This window comes from Melitaea cinxia, chromosome 14, assembly GCF_905220565.1.
Source record: "Melitaea cinxia chromosome 14, ilMelCinx1.1, whole genome shotgun sequence".
Taxonomy (NCBI): Eukaryota; Metazoa; Arthropoda; class Insecta; order Lepidoptera; family Nymphalidae; genus Melitaea; species Melitaea cinxia.
Window position 1 is genome coordinate 15,553,686 of NC_059407.1, and position 21,574 is coordinate 15,575,259.

At 33.0% G+C, this 21,574-nt stretch overlaps 2 protein-coding genes across 2 annotated transcripts; one reads left to right on the top strand and one right to left on the bottom strand.

The window, feature by feature from the left end:
- Positions 1 to 620: 620 nt before the first annotated feature.
- On the top strand, positions 621 to 2,037 carry LOC123659442. Its single transcript, XM_045594657.1, has 2 exons — positions 621 to 1,421; positions 1,627 to 2,037. Exons 1-2 carry the CDS (start codon positions 621 to 623, stop codon positions 2,035 to 2,037), a joined length of 1,212 nt encoding a protein of 403 aa, XP_045450613.1.
- A 12,797-nt stretch (positions 2,038 to 14,834) lies between these two features.
- Positions 14,835 to 21,226, bottom strand: LOC123659443. The gene is made up of 2 exons (XM_045594658.1): positions 20,435 to 21,226; positions 14,835 to 15,245 (listed from the first exon to the last, which is right to left on the bottom strand). Exons 1-2 carry the CDS (start codon positions 21,224 to 21,226, stop codon positions 14,835 to 14,837), a joined length of 1,203 nt encoding a protein of 400 aa, XP_045450614.1.
- Between the last annotated feature and the right edge of the window lie 348 nt (positions 21,227 to 21,574).

Genomic DNA, 21,574 nt, shown 5'->3' on the forward strand with positions numbered 1-21,574 from the left:
GACGATCTCTTGCAGATAGGTCAGACAATTTTTTTAAAATAAATGTGAGACATATGTACGGTTTTTTATTTTTGTGTTACCCACACATTAGGAATTCTAAACATTTTTGAATATCATATCAAAAATGTGAGACATTTTTAAAGATTTCTATTTATTTAAATTTAAAGGAAATCCAAAATTAGGCAACGTACAGAGTCAACACTTTTATCCATTTTAATATTTATATACTTATTTCAAACAATCAAGAGTCTCCGACTGACCGTGTCGGAGACACACGGACCGACACGGTCAGTCGGAGACGCGGGTTCGATCCCCGCTGGAGCGGTCAATTTTTGATATGATATTCAAAAAGATTTCTATTTATTTATATTTAAAGGAAATCCAAAATTAGGCAACGTACAGAGTCAACATTTTTATCCATTTTAATATTTATATACTTATTTCAAATAATCAAGATTACGAAATCAATTTAATCATTTTTATAGAATCTTACATATTGTAATATTTATATGAATGTGTCCTTATAGTGATCACATCATATAAAAGACAAGGAGTAAGAGATGATAAAATTATCTGATGATATAATTATCTATTACAAAGATTGATGTTACTCCAGTAAAATGCAAAAAGAGAGAAACATAAGTGATCTTCTTAGTAAGAATATTGCTGTAAATGGTATTCAAAGTATACCATTATCGTTTCAAGATTGTATTAAAAGAATAATTGAAAAAGAAGGCTATATAAAATGTGATGTTGAAGTGAGCAATTTCAACTCTGGTGGCGGTAGTTTTGCTGGGGAACTCTATGAAGTTGATATTAAAGGTGACACTATTGAAGGTGCGAAGAAAACGAATGTTTTTATAAAATGTTTAGTAACTTTTAATAACATACAATACGTCGATGTAAGAGAATTATTTGCAAAAGAAGTTTTTATATATAAAGATCTGTCGAAAGTTTTCAACTTTCTTCAAGATCAAGCAGACATACCGCAAGAAGAGAGATTTAAACTACCAAAAGCGTATGATGAAACAAAGCTCGAAGCGATTATTCTTGAAAACTTAGGCCAAAGAAATTTTAAAACATACGACAGATTAAAAGTGATGCCTTTAAAATATGCACAATTGGCTGTCCAAGAATTGGCCAAATTTCATGGTATGTCGTTTGTCATTGAAGAGAAAATGCCAGATTATTTTGAAAAAAATATAAAATGCTTGCATCATCCGTTTATATATGACGAAGACTGGAATGGCTTGGTCCGGAATGTATGTACCAATTTAGCAAAACAATATAAAGATGATAAAAAGGTTAAAATTGAAAATTTTTTACGGGTGTTCTTGGAAAAATTCCCAAAATTTGGAGATTATAATAAAAATGTCAAATGCTCCTTGACTCATCAAGATTATCGGATTAACAATGTGCTTGTGAGAGAACATGTATGTATTAACGTCAAAATGTGTAAATTTTATACAATTTATCGACTTTTATATAATCTAGATATGATATTAATATTCTTTAATACCTTATCAAATTTAATTTTCTTTTATTATATTTATCTTCTTTAAAGCAATTTATTGTAGTTATGTAATTTGGGTAAAGTAGTGAAATAGCATCTTTTCTGTTTGTCAGAATGGTGAAGCAGTAGAAGTGATCATAATAGACTACCAACTAATGGACTATGGATGTCCAATCCGGGACTTCTTGTTCTTTGTATTCTCAGGGAGCGATCAAAAATTTAGACGGCGACACTTGAATGATCTCAAGAACTTGTACTTCGAGACGTTGTCGAGGTTCCTAAAATACTTCAACATGGACGTGGAGGCTATGTACCCGAGGAAGGAGTTCGAGAAGGTTTACACTGAGTGGCTGGACTTCGGACTGATGTCAGTACTTTTTGCTTCGGTGTTTCTTTTCGCACCAGACACTGGATTAGATTTAGAGAATCTCAGTCTTTCGGAATTACCGTTTTGTCCTGATGAAATTGTTAAGCAAAGACTCAAGGAATTAATTGATGATTTTATTGAATGGGGCTATTTGTAATGAAATAATAAAACTATTAGTTTTCAATCAAACAGTGTATTAATATTATTGTCAAGATAACTACAAACAACCGATGATGGTGAGTAAATATTGCGTATAATGATTTGCATATATTGTTAAAATACCTGTATTTTGTGAAACATTAGGTATCTTAACACATTTTATTTTTACTTATTTAGACAATTTTATCAAATTATAGGAGTTTATTTTTACTACTGATTTCTGCAAATGGATATGTGATATATATGACATATCTATATATATTTGTATGTATGTCCGGGATAAACTCAAAAAGTACTGCATGGATTTACTTCAAATTTGGCACAAATATTATCAAGAAGTCGGGTCAACATATAGGATCAATATTATCACGCTATCACCTACAGGGAACGAGCAGTGAACCTTTATTTCTTCAACGCATTCTTTAACAACGTGTAATCTAACGACGCATATTTGAATGTTGTTGTTATTATGTTAATAACCATACTATAAGTTAGCTTCACACTATAAATAAATACATTCTGTAGTATATTTAGTATCAGCATTGCACCCGTGCGAAGCCGGGGCGGGTCGCTAGTTATAAATGTATACAATGTTCACAGATCGATAAAACAGAGCCACCTAGCGCGTACTATAAAAACTACAAAGGTTGTTAGATTAATATCGAAATTATTACATTGGAAACTAATAACTAAATGACGCTAGAACGGACATCTAAATCTTTAGATTTCTTTTTTTTTTAAATATTGGTTTTTTAACTAGTTTTTTTTTTCATTAAACCTGTAAGATAATTTATAAAGAACAGCCTAATTTGAACCAAACAAAAGATAATCTTTAGATTTTTTGTAGATAGTATTCTTCTCAATATTTTGAAAAATCGAATTTTTTAGCTTCTTCAGTAATATATGAAACGTACCTTTCCCTCTTTCTATCTTCACCAACTTATATATATATCTTAACATCCGTTCACACACAAACACACTCACACTTTTTGTAACGCTCTCGTCATGCATTCACCAGCTTACTCCCCAAGTCAAACGTGCGTGATGAAGTTTAACTTCAAAAATAGTATTGATAAAGTACACTACAATTATATATAAACACTTGAGCTTATGAATTAAAGATGTTTCCTAATTCAAGATTTAATTTCATTGAATGAACAGAATATATACTCCGGTGAGTCGTTAATCTCTGTAGAGTCCATAAAATAAATGGCGCGAACAAACGTACGGAACCGGCTAATACATCATTAGCGCTGAGTTAGATTCAACGGTTTTTCTAAATGTTTTCTTACACAGGGTTGTCTTATGTTTACGAATAATATAGCATAAGAATGATTAAAAAACATATGAATTAATATAACATATAACGACATTATATTTAAAGATGATCACAAGATACTTTCAGTAAAAAAATAAAATGAAGAAACTTAGCTATATCAGCCGTGTGTATAACACAAGCATTAAGTTGCTTATCTTAGGAACATACAACTATATGTGAATGTTATAAGGTATTTATCTATAATCTATAATAATAATAATATATATAAAAGCGAAAGGTCACTCATTCATCACGAAATCTCCGAAACTATAACACCTACAAACTTGAAATTTGGCAGGTAGGCTCCTTATAAGACGTAGGCATCCGCTAAGAACGGATTTTACGAAACTCGACCCCTAGGGGGGTGAAACGGGGGTTGGAAGTTTGTATGAAAGTCCTATGTTTTTGAAGTAAGAGACTTAAAATTTAAAATGTAAGCTCTATAGATGGTGAAAAGGTGACCAAATAATGAATATTTAGAAATCAACCCCTTTTTGGGGTTAAAACGGGGAATCGTAGGTTGACTCACTGATCACGAAATCTCCGAAACTATAACACCTACAAACTTGAAATTTAGCAGGGAGATTCCTTATACAGCGTAAACTACCGCTAAGAATTAATTTTACGAAACTTGATCCCTCAGGGGGTAAAACGGGGGTTGGAAGTTTGTATGAAAGTCCTATGTTTTAGAAGTAAGAGACTTGAAATTTAAAATGTATGCTCAATAGATGATAAAAAGGTGTCCGAATAATGTGTCTTTAGAAACCAACTCCCTTTTGGGGTTAAAACGGGGGATGGTAGGTTGACTCAGTCATCACGAAATCTCAGAAACTATAACACCTAAAAACTTAAAATTTGGCAAGTAGGCTCATTATAGGTCGTAGACATTTGCTAAGAACGAATTTTACGAAACTCGACCCCTAAGGGGGGTGAAACGGGGGTTGGAAGTTTGTATGAAAGTCCTACGTTTTTGAAGTAAGACACTTGAAATTTAAAATTTATGCTCTATAGATAGTGAAAAGGTGTCCAAATAATGTAGCTTAAGAAATCAACACCCTTTTGGGGTTAAAATGGAGGATGGTAGGTTGACTCACTCATTACGAAATCTCCGAAACTATAACAGATACAAACTTGAAATTTGACAGGTAGGTTTCTTATAGGACGTAGACATTTGCTAAGAACCGATTTTACGAAAATTGACCCCTAAGGGGGTGAAACGGGGGTTGGTAGTTTGAATGAAAGTCCTATGTTTTTGGAGTAAGAGACTTGAAATTTAAAATGTATGTTCTATAGATGGTGAAAAGGTGTCCAAATAATGTATTTTTAGAGATCAACTCCTTTTTGTGGTTAAACCGGGGGATGGTAGGTTGGCTCTCTCATAACGAAATCTCCGAAACTATAACAGATACAAACTTGAAATTTGGCAGGTAGTTTCCTTATGGAGTGTAGACATCTGCTAAGAAGGGAGCTGGTTTGATGAAATTCAACCCTTAAAGGGGTAAAACGGGGGTTGGAAGTTTGTATAAAAGTTCTATATTAATAATAATAATAATAATATATTCTTTATTGTACACCAAAATATAAACAAACAGTAGTAATTACAAAATAAAAGATGTACAAAGGCGATCTTATCGCTGAAGAGCGATTTCTTCCAGATAACCTTTGGACACAGGACATGATATAGTAGTGACGGATAGGAAGTGTACAATATTCTTAAGGATGAATAAAAATAGTGTATGATAGATTCATTAATTCATACAAATACACATATAAGTACAAATATCCATACATAAATAATCAAAATAGTATTAATATACGTGTATAAATGTAAAATATATATTGGTAATATAAAATTTCTATATTCAAAAATATATAAAAATTCTATATTTTTGAAGTAAGAGACTTGAAATGTAAAATACATGCTCTATAGATGATGAGATGCTGTCCAAATAATGCATCGTAATCTATATATATAAAAGAGAAAGGTCACTGACTCACTCATCACGAGAACTCAAAAACCACTGGAGGGTTCATCCATCCAGGATGGACAAAGATGAAATTTGGCAGGGAGGTAGATTATAGTTAGTAGACGTCCGCTAAGAACGGATTTTGCGATATTCCACCGCTAAGGGGCTTAATTGGGGTTGATAGTTTGTATGAAACATATAAGTTCGCCTGATAGGTTATTTATACTGCTGCCTGAAAATAAAACTAAGAATGTGGTGTATAGAGAGGTGTTATAAAAACAACTATTAAATTATACTAAATTGTGCCTTTTAAAAAGTTACTCAGTGTGATAAGCATTTCAAGTAACTGAAATAAAACAATAATTTGCGCTAAACATCCTAATAGTAATGCATATCTTTATAACCACGCGGATGTAGTTGCGGGCAACAGTTAGTGTATTATAAAACAAAGTCTCCAAAAGTGTATGTGATCGATTCCCTCAAAATCTACTGAACGGATTTTCATGCGGTTTAAGAGGAAGGTTTAGGTAACGGCTAAGCCGATTTTGATGAGAGTTTCACTGGAAGTTTGCCGGGAAAACTTTGTGACACACTGATTTCAACGCGGGCGAAGCCGCGGGCACAGCTAGTTTATTTATAAAAAAAACATGAGTAATTAAAACTCACCATCAAAATTATATTTGTATCAGATATACCAACACTGAGTTTTTTGTTTATGTATTAAAAATATTTGACTGTGTTTTTATTATAAAATAAGTGCTATGCTGACGTTATGGATGATAGAAATATAGGCAAAAAAATACTAACTAATTTCCTATTAATATACAAATATTAAAAATATTTCCTGTATTATAGATCCCAGTATTTGGTTAAAACGAAAATAAGCCAATTTCCAAATCTTTAACACAAAAAAAAATTAGAAAAGAACACTGCTCATTTTCATTCCCTGGAGTAAAAAGAATGACTTGCGCGACCTTAGTTCAGCGTTTTCCTTCATCGAACCGAAGTGAAACTCAATCGTTACAACCCTGATCGTCCCTGCGGGACATTATCGCCTTTCCGACACTCAACGTGATTTATATCGGCCGGAAATCGGCCACGGGATTAGCAACGCGGGATTATGCGGCTTAAACGCTCTACAGGGATTGTGCACAAAGATTGGTTAAGTATTTTGATTTGTTTTACTAGATTATTCTCGTGGTTGTCTTGAGTTCCATCGTTTAGCACATTATTTGACAACTTTAGTTTTCACTTTCACATCACATAATATCACAACATCTTCCTCTTATATAAAATAAGTAATCAGAACAAATAAATCAAAATAATAAACTAAAAGAACTAAACATAAAAATAAACCGATAAACAAATCAATCCATAAATATCTAGGTTTTAGTTTAGATTCATCTTATTACCAAAAAATGGTAACTAATTTATTGTTTACGAATAAAGAGGTATATATCTTCCTGGTTTTTCTTGCAGCAATTAGAGGCTATGTCACATTCGACTCACTGCGTAATGTATATCAACACCAGTAGGTATTTACAAAAATATCCTTCCTAACTTGCTCATACCTTACCATATGAATCTTCAGTGTCATTATACAGACTCGTATATTCTTCGCCACGCGTAAAATCTGTCAATAAAGTCCTGAAATTTAATGAGGGCGCTGCAATAACACGTAGCAAACACATAGCAACACTGTATAGTATGACATAAATGACTTTGATACTCGCAATATTTTGCGAAAAATATAAGTATGCGAGGGATTAGAGGCAAAAATGTTTATATTGAATTGGAAATTGTCATTCTATGTGTCTTGAAAAAGTTCGCGGACAAGGATTTATTTAACCTAAGTAATTTCAAAAGAACACAAAGTAAAACCAAATAAAAAGGCCAAAAGCAAATCAAATGTTTATTTGACCTAAAAACGGAAGTATATTAGAATATTAATCAGACTCAGAATCGCTTTGACTTTTGCTGTTGTCGCTTCTTACTTAAATTATTAATTCGTCTACATCTTTGTATAATTATTAATATAATATATTGCCTCTTTCATAATAATCCTTTTCTATTTTTTTACATGTTTGCAACAAATTTTCCAGTTTTAAAAGTGCTATTAAATGCTTCTTCTGCTAATTGTTTTACGTCACGATACCCAACATTACTTGCAGCTACCTTTTTTTTCCAGAAGTGCCCAAATTGGCTCTATTGGGTTAAGATCACAGTGGTATGGTGGAAGCCGAACTACTGTATGCCCATGTTCTCCCAAAATAGTATCTTTCTCATATATAGGTGCCGCGCTTTGTGGATTTGGAGGTTGTAGAAATAGTATAATATACTAGTTTTTAAGTTATTAATTTTAATAGCACGCGGTCAGAAAACAGGGGGTAGGTTCGGAATCAGGCGCGTTAGGCACCTGATTTTCAGCCTTTATTTCCTTAGCTGGCCCACGCCGCGACAACGTACCTTAGAAAGTAATATGGAAGGACACTGGCCTGACTAATTCCCGGTGATGATGGTCTTCAGTTCCGTCTTCGTCCGATGACCGGCGGAGATCTCCACCGGTGTAAATGCCGGTAATCAGTCAGCCCGTTATTAATCGAGGGCAGTGACTCGATTTGTAGCAAAGTATAATTAAAGATATAAATCTTAAAGTAAAAATAAATCCCCAGCGGGATTTAAGCCGAGTTAGGGTCGAGGTTAGGTCTCGAGGTTCGGCGGCAACGAAATGCAAAGAAAAAGAGAAACAAAGACACGCGAGCAAGGCGCTCCTTCCCGCGCTCGGGAATATTGACAAGCAAAAGTCCACGCGTTAAGCATAGTCTGTATTTTTATAAATTATTAAGTTTAAATTTAGATATAAAATTATTTTATAATTTAAGGAGTAGACAGGAATATTAAATTTAGAATTTCTAATTACAATTAAATTGATTTTATTAAAGAAAGATCAATAATTACCAAAAACATCAGCGGCATCTATCAAGTCCGTTAGAGAAAAACGCCGATATGAAACACCAATAGTCACGAAGTGTTGAAACATGCCGATAGATGGCGCCACAAGTAGAAGCATGATAAAAGTAAATTGAAAAAAACTTAACCTTTACTACAAGATCTTATTTATTAGAGTAACGTTCCAGCACAACGTTACATAGGATTAGGTTTATTATTTTTTACTAAAGTTAATAAATTAGGTTTCCTTAGTGATGAATGAAATGGAATATTATTTTCTAATAACCATAATTTTATATCATCGACACAAGTACTGGTGTTTGGTGATTTGTTTATAATTACTGAATGGTAAGGAGCATTATCAAAAACTATAATAGAAGCCTCGTGTAGATTGGGAATAAGTTTTTCCGTAATCCATTTAGTGAAATTATTTGCATTCATTTCTGAGTGATAATCTTCCATTTTATTATTTTCACTAAATATGAATAGGCAATTTGGTACAAAGTCTTTTTCACTTCCAACATGTACAATGATGTATCTTTTTCCCTTGGAGACATTTTCCTGGACCAGTGTTATTGATTGATAGCCAGCATTTTTTCACTTTTTAAGAGCCGTGAATATAACTCTCATCAATGTAAATAATATTTTTTTTCAATTCTTCTGGTAAATTTCTATTTTTCATGATAATATTTAGACAATCCTTTTTTTGGCTGCAATGTGTACTTTTTCAATCAAAGCAGATCTATTTGATTGACATTTTTTGTACGAAAAGTCAAGACTTGTAATAATTTTTCTCAAATGTTCAAGTCTGCAATCAAAATCAAGTTCTGTTTTAGCTACAGCTAACAATTTACGTAGTGTTGGTACCTCTTTACGTACAGTATAAAAAAACTGTATTTCTACTGTACTATGGGATTTTCCTGGAATTAAATAAAAAAAAAAAAATTGAGATGTGACCTGCATTTTCAACATCACAGATATCGGGAAGCGAGTTAAATTTGACTTACAAGACTTGACCTGAACAAAAACATATATGTTTATACATAATTGCATGTAAAATAAAAGCTTGTCAAAATATACTTTTACACACCTACAAACTACACATCTCCATTTTATACCAAAACTTTGTGTTAATAAAAGTGCTACCTACGTAGACAGTGTAGTGGCAAAAAGTATCAAAAAATATTGGTCGCTCTTATCTTTGTTTGTCAAATCAGATATAACCTGTGTAGATGTAAACAAATCCTTTAATAGGCTTTAATATGATGAATCGCAAAAAATATCATAGTATTAATTGATTAAATAGAAATTTTAACGTCATTACATACCAGTCATAGCCGCAGTTCGAGCGTAAACATCGTCTAATTCATCATTCATCATTAGTCATAAATAATTAAAATACGTCCGGCATTAAATATAACTTGTCGAGCACCACTGCGAATTGTTTTTCGTATAACTTCTTTTTGCTTGTCAGTTTCTTGTGATTTTTTGATTTTGTCGAAGGGGAACCCATTTACGTGTGATATCCAGGACGCCCGGGTAGGCAGTCCTAGACCGTATGTCGGCTTCAGCATTTGAGGGTGCAATAAGATCAAATCCCTGCGGGAGCCTTCAGCTACTTTAATTGGAGGGTCTCGGATCTGCAGGCAACCGGATCCTTCCAGCGACAGGCTGGCCTCAGCGGAAAGGCCAGATCTCCTCCATGGGGACTGTCCTGCTCAACTTTGAGTCATTCTCCTTCTGGGACATTACTGTCTCGCAAAAGGATACATCGCCTTCCAGGACTCGTCGTTGCCGAGCATCGCGGGGATTACGCTCGGCAGTGACAAGCCCTCTCCGAGGACTGTCGTCAGATCGCGACGCAGCGCCGCCCATCTCGGGCACACCTCGAGGGTGTGCTGGGTCGAGTCCACCGCCGCGCCACAATCGTGACATCCAGTCGTCGGCTCTTTGGGCTGTCCGATACAAGTATTCATCAAAGTAGCCGTGCCCGGTGAGAACCTGCCTCAGACGGAAGGTGAGGGGCTTGCGCTTACGGCGCATCTACCGCTGTCAGTTTCTTGTGAAGAACTAGCCATTATAATGCAAAAATCGAAAGAACATTTGTGTTATAACAAGTGTTTAACAGTGTTGCCAAGAATATACGAGACTTTAGTTCCGCAAACATTCTTTTCAAGTCTTTATTGACGGATTATACACGCTTCTCATTGTTTGTGTCTCATAAAATGGTCTATTGATTGTATTTCTATTAAATATTATAATTTTTATTTTTACACAATATTATTATTATTATTATTTAAACAAAATGTCTTTTGAAAATATGTTTACAAAGATCAATGATACAATGTTACGGGAGCAAAACGTGTATTTGAAAGGAAATATTTTAAATAAATTGTTATTTTTGCTTTCGATCATTTTCATGGTTTTCCACTGCACGTAAAGTGCACTTTATGTAATAATCAATAAAGTTAAAGTCACAGCTATCATCTAGAATTCTAGAACTTTATGAATGAAGATATTGATATTTTTATGAATGAAACAATCAAATCACTAATTCCTTTATCAAGTTGTCTTCAAAAGCACTTTTATGTTGTTAATATATAATTCATCATATATATATATATATATATATATATATATATACACAATTGTTATATATGTATACAATTATACATACAGTTTACAGTGTTAGGCAGAACAGTCTTTTCATAAATGTAGGTGAAGAGTCATTTGTTGTTTGACTGTAAATTGACAAGTTACGCGACAATATTTATTACGCGTTAAAATCTAGAAACTATACCAACAAAATGAAATATTCCGACTATTAGATGCTTATTTACGTGCGTACATACTCAAATTCTCAAATACTTATTAAGATATAATTTAAACACGAATGATTCTAATGTTGAATTAAGCACAGAAATTTAATAAAATGTCTATTTCTTACCAGAAAAATGAAACGCACATCCGCTGCCACTGGGTGATCATATGACACTAGGGATCCCTTTGCATTAAGTTTTGCCATTTTTCACTACGCTAACTATATCTGACATTAGATCGTCATTTTTTAAAACCATAGCAAACTAAATTGGTTAGGCAATAGCTTAAAACCCCAGGGGGATGGATGTAGTATTTTATGTCATCATATGTTATGTCGAAATGGTCATTCATGTCTTAACGCTTCTTCATATAAACTTGAGATCCATGATATAGTATGTGGTCCATTTCGCAGCACCCAACGATATGTTCCTGAAATGCTGCTTTCGTTGGTGGAAGAGTGGATGATTGCACAAGATTATTTAACTTCGTTGATTTCATTAATTGTACATAGTAAAAGTGATCGATACTGTTATCAGATTTCGCATTGTAACTTACAAACGGTTAAGAGAATAAAAAAATATTTTTAGCAAAATTTGTCAAACAATTTACACTGTACACCTTTTGTTGACATGTCAGCTTATTATTTATCTATCTATCCATCTCTCTTAATCCGTTTTATTTCACAGGTCAAACCCTCACTCGACTGGATTAAAGGGTTACAACTATATGTTACTTTGATTTCAAAACTTTAAATTAATTACTTAAAGGTCATTGACGATGTTCAAATTTCCATATGATCTTTTTGAAAAAAGATATCTGCAGCAGGTGTTTTAGCCGACTAGAAATTATATATAAAGAGGCCATAATTAAAATATTAAGTCAAGTACCTTACTCGCCTGCAATAAGTAATTTTAACTGTAACTAATTTTAGCCGCGGATACATAGTGTGGTAGATCGTATGTAAGAGTACGGAACACGCAAACAATTGCTCGTTCAAGGTCCGATTTCTCCATCAATCCGTTAGCAATTTTAAATACATATAGTTATTTACAGTTATAAGAACATACATAGCATTTATTTACTTTAAAATTTAATTAATTATCTTAGATTTTTTTTATAAATATATCAAGATCATCTATACAAATAAATAAAATTCGAGTGTCAAAAAAACTGAATTACGAAACATTATATATTTAATTACGAATTAAAGAAATTCTGACACGTGTTTTCTTTCGAAGCATACTAAATTTACTCATCATATTTCCATTCAGCCCGAAGCTATTTTTTTTCTATACGGCGTCGGCTTACAATTAAACTATTTCCCAATAAAGATTTGTCTAGCTAAATATATTTATCTAGCGACCCGCCCTGGCGTCACACGGAATCAAAAACTATCAGTGTTCCTCTACTATATTATGCATGTATCTATACAAATAAATAAAATTGGAGTGTCTGTTTGTAATATTAAAGTAACAGTTTTTTATTAAATGCATATGGATATATACATGATACATAAACCAAAATAATATTTTTTACAATTTTTTTTCTTTCTATCTGTTTGTTTGTTCCGGCTAATCTCTGAAACGGCTGCACCGATTTTGACGGGACTTTCAATGCCAGATAGCTGATATAGTAAGGAGTAACTTAGGCTACTTTTATTTGACAATTTTATTTATTTTTTAACTTTTTTGTCAAATTCCACGCGGACGAAGTCGCGGCTACGGCTAGTAATAAATAAAAATGGGCCTAATAATAAACCCCGAGCTAATCCATACGGTATCGCTATTGATTATGAGGTGTACTCATTAAGTAACAGTCTGGCATCTATTCCTAGCGTAAGATATAAACCATCTACATAGGTTTACTTCATGCCAACGGCTTGCAGCTTAAGCAACAGGAGAGTGTGATCTATTCTGAAATGTTTACGATTCCGAATATATGTCGTCGACTTGAAATATATTGGAAATAGCGAGAGCATTTTACTCCTAAAGCAAACCTGTGTGTGACTATGACGTCTACTGCTCCTATTTGCTCAGTGTTAGGATCTGTTTATTATTGATAGTAGTTGGATAGATAGGTTAAAATTAAAAGAAATTTTAAAGTTACCGTTTTTAATAACAAAAAAAAAAAAAAAAATACTTATGAAACAAACCTTATTAATCAAATACAATAACAATGCTAAGTAACGCCCTCGTCACAATTTGGCACTAATTTCAGGACATTAGGCTATTATAGTTATACGGTAGAATGAATATACCTTCCCGGCTACCAATAGTAACTGAGAAGGGTCCTAGTGTGGCACTACTGTATAATGCACTTCGGGTGGTACACTAATCTAGCGAATAGTTTGGTACGTTCTTCGTTGGATGTCCTTGCTGTGCCTATTGACAGGTTGCTCTCAGAAAGTCTCAGGTTCAATATGACTCTATTCACATCGCTAAAATTAACATTATTCTACGCAAAGGCCCTCTTTTATTGCCTGCCTCTCTGTCCGTTCATCGTATCGTCGTGTCGTCTTGTCGTCACATCCTCATCGTTTCATCGTATCCGACTCACCGTGTCTTCGGATCATCTTGCCGTACCTGCATCACTGTCGTCTATCCTTCATACTTCATCGCCACGTTAACTTATGACACGCTTCTCAATTCTATATGTTATTCCGTAGAGTTATACACCAAATTACTTCGACATAAGCTTATATCTAGACGACAAACCGTTTTTCATAGAGTGATAACATAAAAATACATCATGTATTGTGTTATAGTAGTTTATGCAACTGTCATATAATGAAGGGTATTAAAACACGAGTGTGAGTTTATGAAACGAGCGCAGCGAGTTTCATAATAGTAACGAGTGTTTTAATACCCGTGTTATATGCAGTTGCATACACTACTTTATCTTCACTAATGCAATTAATCAAACAACAAGAGTAAAAGCTGACAATAGTTTATTTATAATAATTGTTCAAATTTTGGATGGTACAATTTTGAAAGTTAATGTTAATTATTGATCCAGCAGCTGTAGCGGTCGCGGGGCAAGCAGTAGAGCTCGTAGACGGAGTCGGAATATGTTATTATATTCTTTTTCATATAATTTTCTAGATTTTTCTGGCAAAAGATTGTGAGTTAATTTTGTTGCCAATTCTAGAATATCCGGAGGCGTACAAATATCATCGTCGCTATCCATTTTTAACTTTTAATTTATTAAATTAAATTCACGCGTACGTGTATTGTCACAGTGATTTTGCCGTCATTAAAATCTAACCAATGAGAGCGCAACTGCGCGCATGCGCGCGATGTTATAATGAGATTTTACGATATCGATGTGGATATTATACCATCATGTGAAATTGCTTAAATTGAGTGTTTTGTTGTCTGCGCTATAACAGTAGTAATTATAAGTCAAGTATTGGAAACATAAGTAGAATGTTACAACATTAGTGTAGATAAACATATTTATGACATAGGTACAGATTTTTTTATATTATTCAGTTATACACACATTTGTTGTCTTGCAAAAGAACGAACACACTTAAAAAATAATATTGGATTTGAGCAGTCGTTTGGAAGGTATGCGCGTACATACATATATGCAATTTATTCTTATTTTATTATAATAATACTTTAAGAAACAACACTTTTTTTTATAAACATATATATATCAGTTTTAAAATTGAATATTTTAAAATGATAACAATAAATATGTTAACAATTCCAAAAGACTATTTACTCAAATAAAGTTTTACAAGTAGCCCCATTCTATAAAGTCATCTATAAGACCGCGATATAAATAATCATACTTTTTATCAGGACAGAAAGGTACATCAGATAAATTTACTGCTCCAAGTTCCATTTTAGTGTCTGGTGCGAACATAAAAAAAGAAGTGTGCAGCGTCATCATCAGACCGAAGTCCAGCCACTCAGTATATACCTTCTCGAATTCCTTCCTCGGATACACAGCCTCCACGTCCATGCTAAAGTACTTTAGAAAACTCGACAACGTCTCGAAGTACAACTCCTTGAGCTCAGTCAAATGTTTTTTCCTGAATTCTCTGTCCGTAGAAGTGAATATGAAAAATAAGAAATCCATGATCGGACTTCCGTAATGAATCAGTTGATAGTCAACTGGTACAATTTCCACCACTTCTCCATCCTGAAAGTTGAAACTAGATTATAAAAATAGTTTTGGAGTTTATTTCTTAATTTTCTCATTTTTAAAAAATATTAATGTAATGGAATCATCGATTGGCTAACAGTAATCCTAAAATTATGTATGGCTTCTAGACGCACAGTGCCTATTCAGGATTTTAAACATTATATTATTTAATTGCGAATTAAATATATATCAAGAAATTCTGACACGAGGTTTCTTTCGAAACATACAAAATTTACTACTGATGTTTACAATCAGCCCGAAGCAAATGTTTTTCTATACGCCATCGGCTTACAATAAACTATTCCGTAATAAATATTGAGACTGTATTCAATATTCTATATTCTAGATGATATTTTATATTTATCTTACGACTCGCCCCGGCGCACTATGGGAAAGCCCCAAAGCCGTATCAAAACCGTTTCACGAGAAAGTCGTTGTTATGGAATAAAAATAATAAATTAATATAGTCTAATAAACAAGCTTTCTTTATCCTATTTTTTTTTTATTTATTTTTTGTTATAATGTATATAAATAGGCTTCAAAGCTAACTCATATTCAATAACATAATTTTGACGCAATGCGTTACTACAATTCAACGCCACAATACTCGAAAGTTTTTGATATAAATGTATAAGTATTATACATTTTTTAAATGCTTATAATCTCCTCTTAACGTTTCGTAATTAGTATTATATATATTAGTTTGATAAAATAAAATTAACCAATATAAGTACGATTTTATTTTTGTGTTACCCTCACATTAGGAATTAATCAATACAGTTTAATATGGTATGTTTTTAGGGTTAATTTTTTTTAACGAGAAGTTTACCCATTACTGCTATTTGCCGCTGTCGAGATATTTGTTGTATTAAGATCTTTATACATTAGCTAACGCAAGGAGAAAAAAAATTGCACATATTTGCACTTTTTTTGTCACGGTGTCAAAACATATCGCGAGGTAAAAATCATTATTTTTTCAATTTAATTTATATTAAGGTCAAATTGATAGAAAAGTTCATTACAGTGATGAGTATTATTAATAGTTTTTTTCTGGTTTTGATACGGTTTTGACCACCTTACTTGATAAAATATGGACACTTATCTATTAGGGTCGAATTAAAAACAGATTGGAAGAGTGCAAATTATTATTTTCTTATCTTTTTGCACATAGCACTATTTCATTGGCCTATAAAAAGAAGGCGAGCCCTGAAAAATTCACAGTTGTTGGCCAGACAGTCAGTTGCCCTAAAAAGCAGTTAATACCTATTTTCAAATATGCCCAAAAGTTAACTGATTTGAAAAATGAAATGGTGAATTTGTTTGTAGCAAGCGAGAGTTGTGTAATTTGTTGATAAATGGGAATAATATAGAAGACTACTTAAAAGAAAATTTCAATTTGTCACCAGAGGATATGGCTACTGTGGTCTCTTACATTCAAAGAAAGTTGGTATCTAAATTTAACGAACGCCTGAGAAATGCATCTCGGATAAAAGAACGCTTTGAAAGTAAGAACGTCAATTGGTTAGATGGTCAATTTCGTGTTCCACTAGAGTGTCGAGTCACGGGTAATGACCCTAATACGTCTGGAAGTAGTGGTGGCAGACCTTTGAAACCATACGAAGCATCTTCAGAAAAAACAAAGAAACGAAAAAACATGGAATTAATACAAGAATACGGATTGGACTGTGTGTTCAATGCATATGCTCAGGAGTTACGGTTTATGGGTGACACGGAGGAGGTCACAATCGTTAATATTATACGAACTGTATCAAAAAATGATAAGAAAAAATTCTTAAATACATTATTGAGAACTCTGAAGACGTTACACCTTTTTCAAAGGAGGAAGCACTACGGACCTATATTAACTTAGATCTTAACAAAAAACAGTATGGGAAACTTCGACTTTGTTTGGCGGACAAAAACTGCTCAGTGTTTCCTTCTTATTCAACTTTAGTCGAAGCGAAGAAGATGTGTCACCCACCAGATTCGAGCATAACCATTACTAACATAAGTGCAAAATCAATCTGCAGGACTTGTTGGATCATACTGTGGCACGTATATTACTAATTGATTCAGTTTACAAAAACAGTTTAGGAAAGTTGAAACTATTCTGTAAATGGGGTTGTGACGGGTCATCAGGACAGAGTGAATACAAGCAAGTTTTGCCCGAAGAAAGCGATTTAATATCAGATGCAAACCTTTTTATTGTTTCACTTGTACCCATTAGACTCATAGATGAGATAACTAATACTATTGTTTGGAAGAATGAAACTTGCTCATCTGTAAGATATTGCAGACCTATATTGTTAGAATTTGCCAAAGAAACTCCTGAAAAAACCGCGTCTGTTGTGGCTGATATCAACAATCAAAAACAAAATCTGTCTCCCTCCCTGATAAATAAGAATGGCGAGGTAATCGAAATTACTCATGACCTATTTTTAACCATGATTGATAGTAAAGTGGCACAAGGTGGTGGTTTTAACTGAGACTCGTTCGAGCACTTCTTGTACAGTTTGTGGTGCTACTCCTCGGCAAATGAATAACTTAGAGGCGGTTAGGACACGACATGTGAACGAAAGTTCATTTCAATACGGACTGTCAACATTACATGCTTGGATTAGGAGTATGGAGATGATCTTGCACATTTCTTATAACTTGTCTTTTGAAAAGTGGTCAGCTACTACACCTGACAATGAAAAAAAAAAAAACAAAGACGAAAAGAAAAAACTGGTACAAAAGCGGTTTAGGGAGGAAATGGGACTGCATGTCGATAAACCTCGACAAGGTACTGGAAATAGTAATGACGGAAACACAGCTCGGAGATTTTTTCAGAATTACTCTTGCTCTGCAGACATTACAGGTGTAGACGTAGAATTTATAAAACGTATGTACATAATACTACAAAGTATGTTATCTGGAATGGCTATTAATTCGAAAAAGTTCGGTGAATACGCATTACGTACAGCCCAACTGTACGTAAATATTTATAATTGGTATTATATGCCTTCGTCCGTGCATAAAATACTTACGGAGAACGGAGACAAAATCATTGAGTACTATGCTATTTTACCTATCGGACAGTTGTCCAAAGACGCGCAAGAATCCCGAAATAAGGATTACAAAAAGTTTAGACTTCATCATTCTAGAAAGTGTTCAAGAGTGGCTACCAATGAAGACGTGTTCCATAACTTATTGTACACTTCTGATCCATACATATCAAGTTTGAGAAACACCTCAGAAACAATATTGAAATAACTTTTAGATGAAGCCAAGGCCCTTCTTGCTATCTTTTCTCGTTTGTTACTATTATTCAATTTTATGTAAATTACAAAAAAACAAGACAAATTTTGTTTATTTTTCAATATGAATAAATGAATATGATATGAATGCATGTATTTTTTTAAGTTTTATTTCTTAAAATTAATTAATATACAGAATTTTCAAAATCAAAATTATTTCCATTAAACTTTGTACATACAGTATATGTATATGTACATATAAGTATATGTGTGCAAAATTACAGCTCATTTCTTAGTTTTGAAACAACTGAGATACGGACTTTTGAGACGAAATATATGCGATTTTGCCATAGTGCGGCGTCACATGGATACAAAAATTATCAGTGTTCCTCCACTATATTATGCATCTATACATATCTATACAAGTAAATAAAATTGGAGTATCTGTTTGTAACAATAAAATAACCGTTTTAAAATTTATATCAATTTCAAATTAGTGTGTCTTTCTGGTACATCTTATTTAAATATTCCGTTTTTCTCATAAACTGACAACTTGAAGGCGTTAATGTGAAATTCTCTATCTATACAAATAAATAAAATTGGAGTGTCTGTTTGTAATATTAAAATGACCGCTTTTACTAAATTCATATGGATGTGTACATGGTACATGTACCAAAATAACATTTTTTACAATTTTTTTGAGCGTCTGTCTGTCGGTCTGTCTGTTTCTCTCTCTCTGAAACGGCTGGACCGATTTTAACGGAACTTTCACTGGCAGATAGCTGATGTAGTAAGGAGTAACTTAGGCTACTTTTATTTTAGAAATTTATTTATTTTATAACTCTGTGAACTGGAAAATAACTTTTTTATTCAATTCCACGCTAATCACACACAGCACACACACAGCTAATTATAAATATAAACCTTCCTCTGGGATCACTCTATTTACTTAAGAAAACCGCATCAAAATCCGTTACGCAGTTTTAAAGATCTAAGCATACAGACAGCGGGAAGCGACTTTGTTTTATACTATGTAGAGATACTTCAACTACCCAATGGAAAAAATCTCTTAAGACCTCATAAAACATGGACAAATTCAGCCCAAATCCTTATACAGAGTTATGAGATCTATGAGAATTTGGTCTGCATTTGTCAATGTATGAATTTAATTTACTCTTTATTGTACATATAAAAAGACGTTTAAAATTTATATAATTGTGTTTGCAGGCAAACGAAAAAAAACCGACTTCAATTATATCGACAAGTAATAATACAACGTAAGTAGACAAAAAAAAATTCGAGTAAATACGCATTATCAAAGTTTACTCCAAAAGTTGTAATCAGATCTCGATGAAATTTAAATGTGACCACATGATAAACATCGGGTTTCGATTAAATTAAAAATCATAAAAATCGGTACACCCAGTAAAAATTTATGCGGCTTTTCGAGAGTTTCCCTCATTTTCTCTGGGATCCCATCGTCAGGTCATGATTTCCTTATCATGATACCACAACAGGGGTATTTCCTTTCCAACAAAAAAAGAATAATCAAAATCGATTCATAAGCGACGAAGTTGTCCCCGAAAATACATAAAAAATATATATACGGTCGAATTGAGTAACCTCCTCCTTTTTTGAGATCAGTTAAAAAACAATTCACGAAAAGAAATATACAACAGCCGGTCTTATCGCTAAACAGCGATCTCTTCCGGATAACCAACTTGGAGGAGATAATGTGAAAAAAGCGGAAAGAATACATACATGCATACATACATACACATATTATAAACAATATTAACTGTACAAAAATTACAGAACGTATTACATAATAAGATGTAAATACACTACGCATATAAATATTTTATGAGATTTTATGACAATTTTTCCGTAGTGTACTTACTTACCTATTATGTTTATTATTTTTAAAAACAAAAATGAATTACTCACATGCATGCGTACCAACAAGTTATTTTTTTTATAGTCTCCATGATTTAAAGTACATTTCACGCTATTTTGGCTATTATAGTACTTTGGTAGTTTTTCTATTAGAGTTGAAGAGAAATTCTTAACTCTCTCTTTCACGTCATTGTCGTACAGACTCGCTACATGCGCACAAATATTTCGCATAAGTCCTGCCCAGTCGTCCTCGAAAGTAAAAGGACTTTTTATCACTTTTATTTTATTATTATAGTATTCCGGCAGTTTGTCTTCAATAACAAACGTAAGAGCGTGAAACTTTGCCATTTCTTTTATTGCCAAATGTGCATATTTAATTGATATAACTTCTGCCTTTTCGTACGTCCTGAAACCCTTTTTTGATAAATTCTCCAGTATAATAGCTGTATTATTTGTTTCTTCGTAAGATTTTGCGATTTTGTAGCGATCTTTTTGTGGAACAATTGCTTCATCTTGTAAAGTGGTAAATATGTGGGATAGATCCTTATAAATAAACACTTCATTCGAATATACGTTTTCAATTGATAATAGCTTGAAATTCTGCTGTGGAATCTGCCATTTAACAAAAATATTTGTTTTTTTCTCACCCTCAGCTACTTCACCAGTAATATCGATTTCATAAGGTTCGGCTAAAAAATTATTTCCACGTGTATCGAAATATTTCACTTCTATGTCATATTTTTTATAATTTGTTCTTTCTATGATTCTCTTTGTAAAACCCTGTAATTCTTTGGGCAGAGATTCTAGGCTCACTTTAAGTGTTGTGTTCGTTGTAGCTAACATTTTAATGTGGAGAGTCCTTACTAAGTGACTTTAGTCCACTATATCCTCCATTATTCACACTTGTACTTATATATGTCTTACAATCGTTACGCACGTTACGGATACGTTCATAGAAACTTTTGTCTGTTTGTACTAAATTAGCGACATGTTACGCCTAATTGAAATTATTTCTTACTTAATTTTTTTTTCACAGAAAAAAGTATTGTGTGCGGCATACTAACAAATATATTATATTATAATTTATTATTTTATTTTTACAAAAGACAAACCGTGAAAAATGAGAACGAAGCTCCTTATTATAAAATATTTATTTCAAGTTCTATTCGAGGTATAAAGAAAATAATTAAT

What these genes read in the sequence shown, in the direction of transcription:
- LOC123659442 (XM_045594657.1), top strand. Translation starts at nt 621, where the DNA reads ATGCAAAAAGAGAGAAACATAAGTGATCTTCTTAGTAAGAATATTGCT. An exon ending in ATCGGATTAACAATGTGCTT is followed by an intron (nt 1,422 to 1,626) that starts GTGAGAGAACAT and finishes TCTGTTTGTCAG; the next exon opens with AATGGTGAAGCAGTAGAAGT.
- LOC123659443 (XM_045594658.1), bottom strand. Translation starts at nt 21,226, where the DNA reads ATGTTAGCTACAACGAACACAACACTTAAAGTGAGCCTAGAATCTCTG. An exon ending in ACTTGTTGGTACGCATGCAT is followed by an intron (nt 15,246 to 20,434) that starts GTGAGTAATTCA and finishes TTCAACTTTCAG; the next exon opens with GATGGAGAAGTGGTGGAAAT.